The following is a 12,017-nucleotide window of genomic DNA, read 5'->3' on the forward strand; positions in this document are numbered from 1 at the left end:
TGGTAACCAAGGCGCCTGCCATCGACGGCAGGTTTTGTTCTGGTAATATATGATGGACAAAATCATCCTAAGTGTCCTGGGATGGTAGTGGTTAAGTGTCATGCTATTTCTATCGAGGGCATTGCATCGCCTACCAACTGTGAACCCCCTTCCTTACTGCTCGTCGTCTTCTAACTCTGGAAGGCGTCGCGACAAGAAGACTAACAAACATAGAAGGATCAGAAGCACAGCGTATACCAGGTTTCCTCCAAGTAAGTCGTGCTCCCTTGAGAACGCGAACAGTGATGTAAATGTCGCTGGTCCTATTGCCCTCGCAGTTGATGTCGTAGTTTGGCTAATGCCATTCACTGTGCCCAGCGAATGCTTGTTCGGCGAAGCCCTCGTGACAAACACAAAGAGAACAGCTTATCAATCGCCTGAGTGGATGAACCCATCGATATCGAGTAGCGGGTGCACGTACCATAAGCAGCATCAACCACCGCCCACGAGAGTAGTTGTACAAGAACGAGTACCCAGATGGCCGGAGTAACTTCTTTTTGAGCTTGGATAACCCAGCTCATTATCGGGAACGCAACAACTATAGGGAAAAATGCAAGCACGGCCGAACAAAACACCCTTCTTTCACCAAAACGATCTACTGCTCGAGCCACGAATAATATTTGAAACAAGCCATTTCCAATGCCAAATGCCATCATCCACACGCCAATAGCGAACGGTGAGAGGCCCAATCCCCCAATTTCGACAGGAGTTGAGTAAAACAAGGGTACAAGAGCAAATAAACCAATGTCGACGAGAGCCAGTACACCGTAATTTGCGATAGGTAGCATCACCGAATAGGTCTTGAGTAGGGTAAGAGTCGGTACAGGAGAAGTATCTCTATCACCCGGGGTGTCATTCTGAGAATTTGTTGAAGGTATGTCTGGCTGTGAATTCTTCCCATTTCGCTTCAACGGCAGTGACTGTATTCTGAGATGGTTAGCTGTTCAGTGTGGTATGCGCTGCACCCTCACCTCTTTCAAAAACAATGCGGTTATAAAAAAGGAGAATGCAGCAAACGACGCAGATACGACACAAGGCAGGAAGTACGGGTATTGCACCCAGAATGATCCTGAAAAAAGCTCCGGCCAATAGTCATGCGGCCTTCCCAAACTACCACCGTACAGGGGATTGTCAAGGTTCGGACTTTTAGCCCCCAGTGGGCGTGGAAAACTATTTACGTACGCGATTGAGGCACCAACGGTGAAAGCAACAGGGATAAGCGCGAATGCCTGGGCCATATTGGTGTTGTCGGTTATTTCCCCTATGACGCTTTTCAGCACGCCGACATTACCGTTCAAGGCTCCGGCAATGCACCGACTACAGCCAAAATCTACATTATGTCTCAAGCTGAGTGCACTACAGGAATCCTCACCTTGCGACGAGCGTCCAGAACGTTCTGGATAGTCCAAAACACAGATTAGACACACTCAGACCCATCAGGCCAACAAGTAAGACGGGTTTGCGACCGATGTGGTCGGATAAGCGACTCCAGTACAACATCGTCAGCGCTTGGGTGACATAAAACAAGGATTCCTACAAGTGGGTTATTCGAAAAGCCGTATAAATCTTATGAAACTGCATTCCCGAGACCCAGATATGGTCCCAACGCAACAACGGAAAAGGAAGAAATCGCCACTCACAATAATGCCAGCATAGTATCCTACCTTGCGATCATCTCCACCCGTAACGTCTAGCTCCCTTATCAGCTACGCAGTGTTGGTAGGTGTGGAGGCCGCATCAGGTTTGTCGTCCAATCAGCCCTGCGCTCCACAGTAACCTTGCACATATTTCAAGGTACTCACCTGATTTATGAATGGGAAGATATATTGCGCTGACATAGGTCCAGTGAGAAGGACAAACAAGACAAGCCCCAGCTGTGTCTTAGGCAGAGGAGTCTTCGTCTTCGTCCGCGAGTTTTCTAGTAAGGGGCTACTTTCATCGACGGTCATTTTCCTCACATGCACGAGGCAGGATAGTGTACGGGACTGTTGAAAGGGAAAGAAAGGACTGTCAAGACATTGCGCTATAATTTATGTAAAAGGTCTCCTCTGAGAAACTGTAAAAATTCGGTTCACTCTTCGTTGGTGAACGGTACTAGAGGGAACGCTAGCTCTGATTAGAATAGTGGTGGCTGTGGTGACTGGTGGCGCTTCCGAGTAGTTTATGTTTACAATTGCAAAGTGATTGTCGAGTGGCTTACGTGTACGTCACCCATGCATTTCTCCGCACCCGCAAACCGACATAAAACAAATCGACATCTCTCGAAACTAGGTGGAAGTCTGCTCCAATCTGCTCCAATTTAACGTTAGAACGATTTCACCAGCTACACTTACAGGAAACTGGCGAAGTCTTATTCTCGTCTGCTACTCGGTTACTTTTCGGAATAATAACAGGTTAACACAAACTTGGTTTCGTGTGGATGTGTTACAAAACATAGTGCCGAGTGCCTACGCGAAAATATCAGTGGGATGGTGTCCACCTATCGTCAACGTTCAGATAAATAGGAAGAATCAAATGGCGGTGGTGTCCCTGTACCCTTTCTAGCTCTCAGCTTCACCGGGAACATCATCGAGTTGCGCAGAAGTATTGCGTCTCAGTTAAGTTACATGCGAGACAGTTACTGATCACTTTCGCAGCCTTCTGGAGGCACACTCTGCGATCACGAAAGGTGGAGTGAAGCGGATACTGATCCGACACAACTTTCGTGAAATGGTAGTGGCTTGACGATGGCAACTCAAATACTTATATGTTCATGCGCGTCGGCTTCGCAAGCACGCCGTGGCTCTTCAACAGCAAGCAGAACTGCCAACCAATCCCTCCCCGAGGGTTTTTCTCCTCGTCGATCACGGCTGCATTCAGCAGGCGCCTGCCGCTAACCTGTTTCGCTAGCAGTGGTCTGAATGCCTTCATCTTCGAACGAAAAATTCTCCAAGACATCCAGTGCTCTCGCCGAAATTCTCTCCAACGAGGGCACGGAGAGTTGTCATTGCCACTGTACATCAAGAACGTTGCTGGGGGGGAAGAGGGTTAGATCATCATGTAGGAAGAATGGCGGTGTATAGGTTAGCTTGCGCGCCGTGGATACTTCCATGTTCACCTGGACCAATACAGTACATAGTCTCTCTCGGCGAGTACCGCGGAGACGGGATACACTTAGTGAGTAAATTAGGTGAGCGAATTCCATCTCGATTTCGGAGACAATCGACCAACTTCACAAGACCCCAAAAACAACAACAATAACGATCCTACCGCTCGGAACTCGACGCACATCAACAATACATTATGTTTGGTACACGGCTTTCGAATTCCTGCTAGGCAGCCAGGGAGTGGAACAAAGATACTAGAAACGCGGGGTGTCAGACAGAAAAAACCGAAAAAGAACACAAGTATTGAAACCCACCGCGTTACGCCTTGGATAGGCTCCATCAAGAGCGCTGTTTCTCCATAGAGCTCCAGCGCACGCTCCAAACCCTCTGCGACACCGTAGCGGCCTGTCCGGGCGCTGCTGATATTGTGGAATGTAGGACCTACGCCATCAAGATACCTTCAAGGCTATCCAGATTAGTGTGCCATCGGTGGGAAACCCAGTGCTAAATCGGCGATCAGCGCCCAGCGCCGGCGAAGTAAAAGCGACAAGTACAGACCTGCTAACTCCAATAATTCCACCATGGAAATTGCCTTCGGCGCCCAACGCCATCGCCCTTCCCTCGGAACGCCTTTCCTTCATATACGCCGACTCCCCGGAAAGTTTGACAGCCGTCTTAACTTGTCTCGGCTCCAATGTTCACCGGAAAGACGCTGCCGAAAATAGAGTTGTAAAAGGCCCGAGAAGACAGACAGAGTTTCCGGGCCTGCTCGAGCGGTGCGGAAACTATCTAGGGTGACAATCGCCCTAAATAATTGGAATTATGAACCAGTCTTTTGTCCATATTAGCAAGGGCAGGCTGTACAAACTTTATTGACAGCCCTTTACCAAGAAATAGCCACGTGTAAGCAGGGAGAAATGAGCCAGTAGCAAAAAGATAGCTTACGAGTTAGCATACAGCATATCGATGTATTCTTTCCCTTCTGGGTCCCATATTCTGTGAAAAAGAAAACGGAGATGAGAAGTTGCACGCTGGCAACGTCATTGGCATAAAACGCTCACTTTGCGCCATTGGCAGGGTCAAATACAATAGGCAATGGATGGTAGCTGTATAGTCATCGAGAAGTAACAAAAAAAAGCGCAAACGTGCGTAGTATGAGAGCATTATGATCGTCATCGTTGATGAGACCAGAAGAAACCGCGGAGACGCCCCGGAGGAAGGGAACTAGAAACAGCGGACGAAGGAATTCATCCCCTTTTACTATATAGGAACAACCACAACACCCGAGGCAACGTTATCGTTTCGTTCGACCCATATGTGAGCGGCGTGCTCATATTCCAAACGAACGACGTCCGCTGATGACAAGTACACAAAGATATCTGCATCTGCAACACTGCAGACCGTTGGCATAACTGGACACAGAGTTGTGAGTCAGTGACTTGGGTCGACGAAGATCGTGGTAAGTTGGATGACTCCACCACCGTGGCAAGGATGGTCTGTGTTTGGCTGGGGAGCTCTTTGTTGGCGCTGGTTCGCCCGATTCCACCAGGGCTGAGGCACCCACTTGCACATTGGAGGAATAATCGAAATCTTCCATGGAGATGAAATCACGACCAGTCACCCATTGATGGCCAACCCCCCCCCCGTGGTTTTAGTCTATGTGCACTGGGGAGATATCAGTTTATCAGGGCTGTCTATCTACTTATTACCTCTGTCAGTCGCTCCTCGCGTGTACGGTAGGCATAGAGGTAGGTAAGGGGAGGGAGGGTACGGCGGTTTCGAGCCTGCGAAAGCTCTCGTCAGGGGGCTACCGCTACCCCAACCGCCGCCTATCCTGAGCCAGTTAGGTAGCTACCAGTAGGACTAGCAACAACGGAAGTTCCAAAGGAGCGACCGACGAGACATGATGCTCGCGGTGCTAAGGGTGACCCATCCCAGGTCTGGTATACATCGGGTTGGGAATAAGACGAGAAGGAGGGAAGGGAAGCTTGCTGCCCCAGGCCTTACGGCCTGCGACGCTGTGCGCATCTTTAGGTCAGCGACCCGACCAGCCCTTGAGTGAGGGTGGCTTTCTTTCGAGAACCATCTGGATTTGCTCCGGAACTAGCCGGCACGACGCCTCCATCGCCATGCCACGTGATGGGCATTCACTTGGACAGACGAAGTGCCCTCCATATATTCATTGACCTGTTCTTCATCCACTGCATGGCAGCTGCTGCTGTTCCTGCAGTGTCCAGCCCAGCCGTACATTTCCGGAACAGCAGCGGCTGCAAAACACGGTGGTGGCGAAGGCCTTTCAACAACGTAGAACAGCGTGCGAGTTGATCATCAAAAGGTCAATGCATATTTGGGAAAAGTCGGACATTTTACCAGACTGGCGTATAGTTCGCTGGGGATTCCACCATGCTTTCTCTGACCAGAGGTGCACCTGGTTCCACGAAATTTCGCGACCCTAATTATTGCTGCAGACACCTTTCCCGTGTAAGGCGCGCCCTATTCTGTTCCATTGATTCCACCGTGTCTTATGGAAGCATGGTTGAATCGTGCAATCAGTAAGGTGGACAATGATTCCACCGCCGTCCACCATTGCTTTGTTACCGTCAGCATAAAATGTCGAGTCTTCATCCGTCGAGACTCTGCAAACCCATCTGTAACTTCTTCTTCTCTTCTATTCGTACTCGGTATGAACCACCCCAGCGTCCCGTCAAGTGATCATACTCAATCTAATCTCTCGCTCGGAGAGCTACTCGACATATTTGATTTTCGCTATGGATTGATCGACACTTTTCCGAGGAATGCAGCCCCCGTGCTGGTAGAAACCAGGAATACCTTCATGGAGCAGTATGACAGACCAGATGCTGAAACGTTCAAGCAAGCTTGCCTCAAATTGTCCAAATTCGTCCACACTAAACCATTTCTGACTCAAGACGAGAAAGAAGAGGTATGTCTTTCTCCGGGCGGGCCAATGGGGTCACCGTTGAGTATTTTTATTTGTGCAGCTCGTCAACGTGCTTTGGGTAGCTAACCTGGTTTAGCATATGATGCGTGTTCCTGACTCCTCATATCTCAGCTCGCCGACGGATTGTATGAGGGTTACCTTGTTGTGGACCTCATTTTACACACAAATCATAAGAGCATGGATTTCCGTCTCTTGCTTTACTGCCTCGTCTGCGAAGTACTGCGTAAAACCTATTTGCAATCTCCAATAGAAGGAGCGCTCAAAGGTAGGACCTTATAAAGCAGATATACCTTGACACTCACTTGGCGCGTTTTCATTCTAGGGCGTTTGGAAGATCTCGCGAGTCGTATGCTGACTCGGATTGAGGAATTTGGCAGGCGGGAGCGAGAGAACGCGTTGTCCCTACTGGAGGATTTTGAATGGGATCAGCCATGGTCACAAGACCAGATCTCGGATTCCTCTGAATTGTGGCCGGTCTCCCCTGTCGAACATGCATTCGAACAAAGCCCTTCCATGGCGCAAACCGTAGCTCAGAGGCGGCAATCACTCGTATCCGCTCCCCCTCCGCCAGCAACTCGCGCATGACCCAGGCCTCTCTCAGCATCGCAGTCATTACCTGCACTGGAGGCGGCTTCAGAGCCCGCTAAACGCCGAGTTGCATCCCTGAAACGTTCTTTGTCAATATCAGGGGGGCGTGTGGAGAGTGCTCCCAAAAATATTACCGCAATCGGCACACAGCCCCCACTCACGGAAGAGTAAAAACAAATGTCCTGCTGACGACGAGTCGGGCGTAGATATATCATTCATTGACGTTGATAGCGTTTTGGCGCAATTTGTACTGTATTCCGAATACTGCTAATATGCACGTATGTAACCATGCAAATTATGCACTACACTTTACGAGTAGTATCGTTGTTCTTCTCCGAACACGCAAATCCCTCGTTCCACTTTGTGCGTTAGTCGTAACTTGTAAGCACCGTCGTTGTCCCAAGCAGAATAAGTACTGGTTTGCAACACTCCTATGGGACGACATTACTCTAGATGATGCTGTCGCCTGGCACAATCCAGATTGCACGTCACCAGTCTGAGAAGTTGGAGTCCCCGTGGCCTCCTTACCATTTAGAACAAGTGAGTACAGATCCAAGATCTCAGCCGGTATCCTTCTTCGAGAAACGGAGGATATTATCACAATACTTCCTATGTTTCATATCTTTATCCTGGAGAGTGGTTCTCAATATACCAGGAGCTGAGAGACGTACTCTGCGTTTGGACCATCTATCCCGCAGGTGCAGCACTATCCTTCACCTCTGCGAGAAATGACCAGGACCGATCAATACTGGTGATCGTAGCTACTTGAAAGTTGTCCTATGTGTACTGGAACCAACGATGTACGAGAATATACGCTGCGAAGACGTCGCAAAATACTGGTTTCGTGCGGCATGTGTGCTGTGAAGATAGCAATTTGCACACAAATCGTTACCGTTATCTGTTAACATACAAGAATTCAAATGCGCAAGGCACGCAGCAATATTCAAAATTTTTTCACTTGCATTGCACGATTTACGCACCATATGACGGCGGCTTCATCATTTAGTTCCCCACGTACACGAGTCCTCCCTCCTGTGCCTCAGCTCAACGACCCACTCCATGGTGTCTGCGATCGCCTGGCTCACTTCAGGCTGCTTGCGTGAAATCTGCTTCTGGGTGTGCTCAATGTCGCGATCTATCACGAGGCTGAGCTCACAATCAGACATAACATCGGGGCCATGGGAGCGGTGCTGCGTAATATCTATCTGAAATGAGGTCCGAAGAGGTAGAGAGGGTCGAAGGGTCGAAGGAAGAGGTTAGCAACCTTGGTACGCAAACTGGGCAGGTCCATTGCCAACGAAGAAGCAGCCAGTGTTATCCCAATCTTCGCGCAAATTGGTAAAATTCAGACGTGCAGAAAGGGCTAAACTGCTGGACAACACTCTAAAAGCGCAGGCGAAGATGATTGAGGCATCGAATTTACGTACTATGGACCAACTGGAGATCATGACGGGGGATGCCGACGGAGGTGAGGGCGTAGATCCAAGCCTCCTTTGTGTTTGAAGATGTAAAGTTTGAAACAGCTCGGATAACAGCGGCTCGCTCGTCGGCTTTGGAGCAGACGGCGCCTGTCGGCGGAGGGACTCTGAGTCATTTCAACTGGACGCCCGTTGATGGGGGTGGGAATCACTTGCCTGTACTACCGTCCAGTCTGATTTTGACCTTCCCCTATCTGTGGGGTTCGATGAGTTGGTTCTAAATACTGTCTTCCCTTGGCCTGCTGCTGATAGCGACAAATCATACGTGCGCTTCCAATAATTTGCACCTCTTGTTCGCGTCCATGACAAGTTTCTCAAGGGAGGGGGACGGTTCGACAGGTGTCAACACTGCAGATTCTATCCTAGAGTCAATTTCCTGTAGCAAACCCTCCACTAGTCGATAAGACATTTGTTCGCAGGGCGGGACATATCATGATAGAGTGTCAGCCTTTGAGCTGCAAGTGGCTAACCATGGCGACTTTTTCTACCCGTTCCCATAGGAAGTGCCATTCTATGTCTGATTCCTCTTGCTTACCTGGAACAAGGAAGCTAAATTTCGGCGTTGCGAAGGACGATCTGCTAAGGATTTAGGAGAAAGAACGCGATAAGTTTCTTGGTGCCCCTCAGTCGATGTTGCAGATCGTTCACAGGTAGTACGACTCCAGAGAGCGGCAAAGGAGGACAGCTTTACAGGACGGAAAATTCCCAGATGTTCAGCTATATCCCCGACGGACGAGACATGCCTCCAATAATCGGTGCATTAAGAGCGACGACACCTATATCTCTTCAGAACCTGATCGTGGCACTAGCAAATATACCTGTATGTACCTCGCACTAGCAGCACTAGTAATTCCCCCCCAACAATGAACCTGAATTGCTTGCGACCATGCTCCGCGGCTCGTGGTATCACTCTGAATCGGCGAACGGCATCAAAGATCGACTTCTGGGAGGCCGGTAGCCCGGGGGTGGCCCGGGGGACGTGGAGAGTGTACGTCGCAGTTTGTTGGTTGTCTGACACCCATGCTTGGCTGTCGACCCGAACCAAGTAACCAATCGCGCTGCGTTCGGCCCTCAAGCTTCAAGTAACCATGTGGCAACGTATGTAGTCAAAAAGAAAGGTGTTGTGCCACTTGGTGCAGTAGAACCATTGCTGCAGCAGCATAAAGGCTACAGCACACCCGTGAAGCCAGACACAATTCGAAAGCGAGAGGGTGTGGGGACCACTGCTTTACATTGAATATTGGGACGGGCCTTGCGGTTTCCGGATGGAGATGATAGAATCACGTGCGCGTTCGATGCGCTGACAAGGCGCGGTTTGGGCGCGGTGCAAGAAAGTACAAGGCACCGATAACTAGTCACATGATGTTCCAGCCATAAGTACAGTACATATGCCTTAAATATGTGATATACAGAAACAAAATCGACCAAACTACCATACCCAGTCCTAGCTGGGGGGAGCAATGACTATAAATACCTTCTATGATATGATCGTAGTGCTAGACAGATACATGGGTCGCAGAAATATGGACCGAAAACAAGAAGTCGCCGGTCTCAAGTCATCATCCACCTCTTAGAAAGATGACTATATATGGATGTGGCCAAACCGAAGAGAATATCGGGTATGACAAGGCGAGAGGGGCGTCGATCGGTCTCGACCGGGGATGGGTGCAAATCCTGGCAGTAATTAATATGAAGGTCAACAATGAGTTGAACCTGTGATGGCTTGTAGCACCCAAACACCGCGAGCCTTTTCTTTGCGAACGACGTAGTGCCTTCCCTGGAACAAGACGGAAACGCGCTCGCCATCGCAGCCAGGGTGACCCTCGCGTACCAATAACACTGGCAAGTGTAAAAATTGTAGTATTTGAAAGTGGTGGATGCCGCGCTTGCAAAGAAGGCGATGTCCAAGAGGCGGGGTGAAGGGTGGTGCCATCGAAGTATACCCTTGCATATGGGCGCTTCACTGGTGCTTTGCCAGTACACATGCCGCTGCCTGTGTAGAAATATTAGACGCATCAGTCACTGCAGCCGGGGACAACATACCTCGCTCGCAGGACTGTGATAGTGTCTCTGGCAACTCCACCATTCGAAGATACTACTTGCATACCATGGTTACTAGGAACACGTTCGACGATGAGCATGAGCCTTTCTCCTACCAATACATTAATAACGTAGCTTCGTAAGGAGGTCCTACAGAACTCTAGTGGACTTACCACTCATATCGACATGGACAAGAAGAAATTCATGGTACCAGGACGATCGAGAAGGGATATAATAAAGGTCACATGCAACGACTATTCCGGCTACTTGAGTTCTTGTCCTTGCGAAGCGTAAGAAATCTTGAACGCTGTATTGTCGATAGTTCTCGTAGTCGTGGAGGAGGCCCAAAGTGTGGACCATGGCCATATTAGCAGGATCCGGATGAAGGGCGAAAGTTGGTAGGGACAATCGAAAGCAGACAGAGCAGGTGCCAATATTGGCGGTGGAGAAGAGAACAAAAATGGTTTATAGCCCCGTAGGATTCCATGACAGTATCGGAACCGGACATTACTAACGTCAAGCGGTATTGCCGGGTCCCCTGGCAGGATGCTTTGACATCGTACATCCGGGCAACCACTCGTGTGGCCCATCTTCGACAGGCCCGTATTTGTTTCATAGACAGTTAATAAGAGCAACCTGTAGGCGTGCTTGAGACATGCGGATTCTGTCGTGAACAGGGACGCGGCATTGATGGGGGTGTGCTCGAGCCATGCGCTGCAGGAGATCCATCTTTCTGACGACACTTGTGCGTTTTTGGGAGGTGAACACGGACGCTGGGCTATATCGTTAATAATGGTTAATCCCAGTGAGAACTGTGTAGATCCCAGTCAGACAAGATCGAATACCCTGTAGATATCCAACATGACTGGATGTGAGCCGGCTGCATTCAATTTTTTTTGCACGAGACAGGTCGATGGTGGATGACATTGGAATTCTGTGCATACAATCAGATCTGGTGTTTTTACTGGCACACTGGACAAGTCGCCTTGCCCAAGCGCCACCTGAAATTATGCACGTTCCTCGGGGAGGTCGTCAGCTGTCGAAGAAAGATAAGTTGTTTTTACTGGCATATCGGAAACAGCTGTCAGGTCGCCCTTGGTGCCCTGGAAGGTTCACGAGACGCCCTGCATTTCGGATGCTTGTACACGAATAGGGGAGTAATGGAAGAAATGACTGCGTGGTCTCTCATATAGTGACGTGCGGAAAGGGGGGCGAAACAGACGTTAACCTTCGTCATTGAAGATTTGGAAGGCATACAGCAAAAAAGCACCGCATACTACCGTGATTGTGGAATGCAGTGCATCCTAGGGTTGACTGGGTATTCGTGGGGTTTGTGTGGTCTCATATAGTGACGTGCGGAGAGGGGGGCGAAACGGACCCCGTGATTTGGATGGCATACAGCAAGAAACACTCACGTGCTTATGGCGTAAAATCTGCACGTTTATTTTTCGCGGTCGCATCGCCACATCACCGCGTCCGTTCAGCCGCGATACCTATATGCCGCGGCCTCACCACCGCGTCCAATCAGCCGCGCCACCCATACGTCGCGGCCTCACTGCCTCGCTGCCGCGCCCGTTATTTTTAACTGTACCACCATGTAATTGTATTATTGTATATAGTACACAGATAAATAAATTTGGTTGGAGAGCATTTTTGTTTTCTTCTAGTTCACTTGTTGATTTCACTTGTTGTTGCCATACAGTAGGGAGGGGGAGTGTGTAGATATAATGTGAGAGGAACAACGCCACATATAAATCAGATCTACTAAGGACAGAGGGAGTGCGAGAAACTAAACACCACTGCGTCCAATCAGCCGCATCACCCATA

The 12,017-nt window shown here is 49.5% G+C and overlaps 4 protein-coding genes across 4 annotated transcripts; 1 reads left to right on the top strand and 3 right to left on the bottom strand.

Annotated features, from left to right (window-relative positions):
* F5J12DRAFT_313103 (major facilitator superfamily domain-containing protein) lies at positions 1 to 2,226 on the bottom strand. The gene is made up of 7 exons (XM_051738856.1): positions 1,842 to 2,226; positions 1,680 to 1,745; positions 1,412 to 1,572; positions 1,011 to 1,356; positions 461 to 959; positions 135 to 404; positions 1 to 76 (listed from the first exon to the last, which is right to left on the bottom strand). Exons 1-6 carry the CDS (start codon positions 1,986 to 1,988, stop codon positions 154 to 156), a joined length of 1,470 nt encoding a protein of 489 aa, XP_051604461.1. The 5' UTR covers positions 1,989 to 2,226; the 3' UTR covers positions 1 to 76; positions 135 to 153.
* Positions 2,227 to 3,608: 1,382 nt separating this feature from the next.
* Positions 3,609 to 4,697, bottom strand: F5J12DRAFT_925117 (uncharacterized protein; the record flags this gene model as incomplete). Its single annotated transcript, XM_051749359.1, has 5 exons — positions 3,609 to 4,005; positions 4,071 to 4,121; positions 4,187 to 4,231; positions 4,387 to 4,537; positions 4,565 to 4,697. 5 exons carry the CDS (start codon positions 4,695 to 4,697, stop codon positions 3,915 to 3,917), a joined length of 471 nt encoding a protein of 156 aa, XP_051604462.1. The 3' UTR covers positions 3,609 to 3,914.
* A 526-nt stretch (positions 4,698 to 5,223) lies between these two features.
* F5J12DRAFT_803589 (uncharacterized protein) lies at positions 5,224 to 6,976 on the top strand. The gene is made up of 4 exons (XM_051744463.1): positions 5,224 to 6,066; positions 6,125 to 6,142; positions 6,196 to 6,349; positions 6,407 to 6,976. Exons 1-4 carry the CDS (start codon positions 5,650 to 5,652, stop codon positions 6,667 to 6,669), a joined length of 852 nt encoding a protein of 283 aa, XP_051604463.1. The 5' UTR covers positions 5,224 to 5,649; the 3' UTR covers positions 6,670 to 6,976.
* Positions 6,977 to 9,448: 2,472 nt separating this feature from the next.
* On the bottom strand, positions 9,449 to 10,833 carry F5J12DRAFT_313427 (uncharacterized protein). Its single transcript, XM_051738858.1, has 3 exons — positions 10,364 to 10,833; positions 10,194 to 10,302; positions 9,449 to 10,143 (listed from the first exon to the last, which is right to left on the bottom strand). The coding sequence occupies exons 1-3, from the start codon at positions 10,554 to 10,556 to the stop codon at positions 9,702 to 9,704; spliced, it is 744 nt and encodes a 247-aa protein (XP_051604464.1). The 5' UTR covers positions 10,557 to 10,833; the 3' UTR covers positions 9,449 to 9,701.
* Between the last annotated feature and the right edge of the window lie 1,184 nt (positions 10,834 to 12,017).

The sequence above is a fragment of the Pisolithus orientalis genome (assembly GCF_024613125.1).
Source record: "Pisolithus orientalis strain OTSU chromosome Unknown F5J12scaffold_3, whole genome shotgun sequence".
NCBI classification, from domain to species: domain Eukaryota; kingdom Fungi; phylum Basidiomycota; class Agaricomycetes; order Boletales; family Pisolithaceae; genus Pisolithus; species Pisolithus orientalis.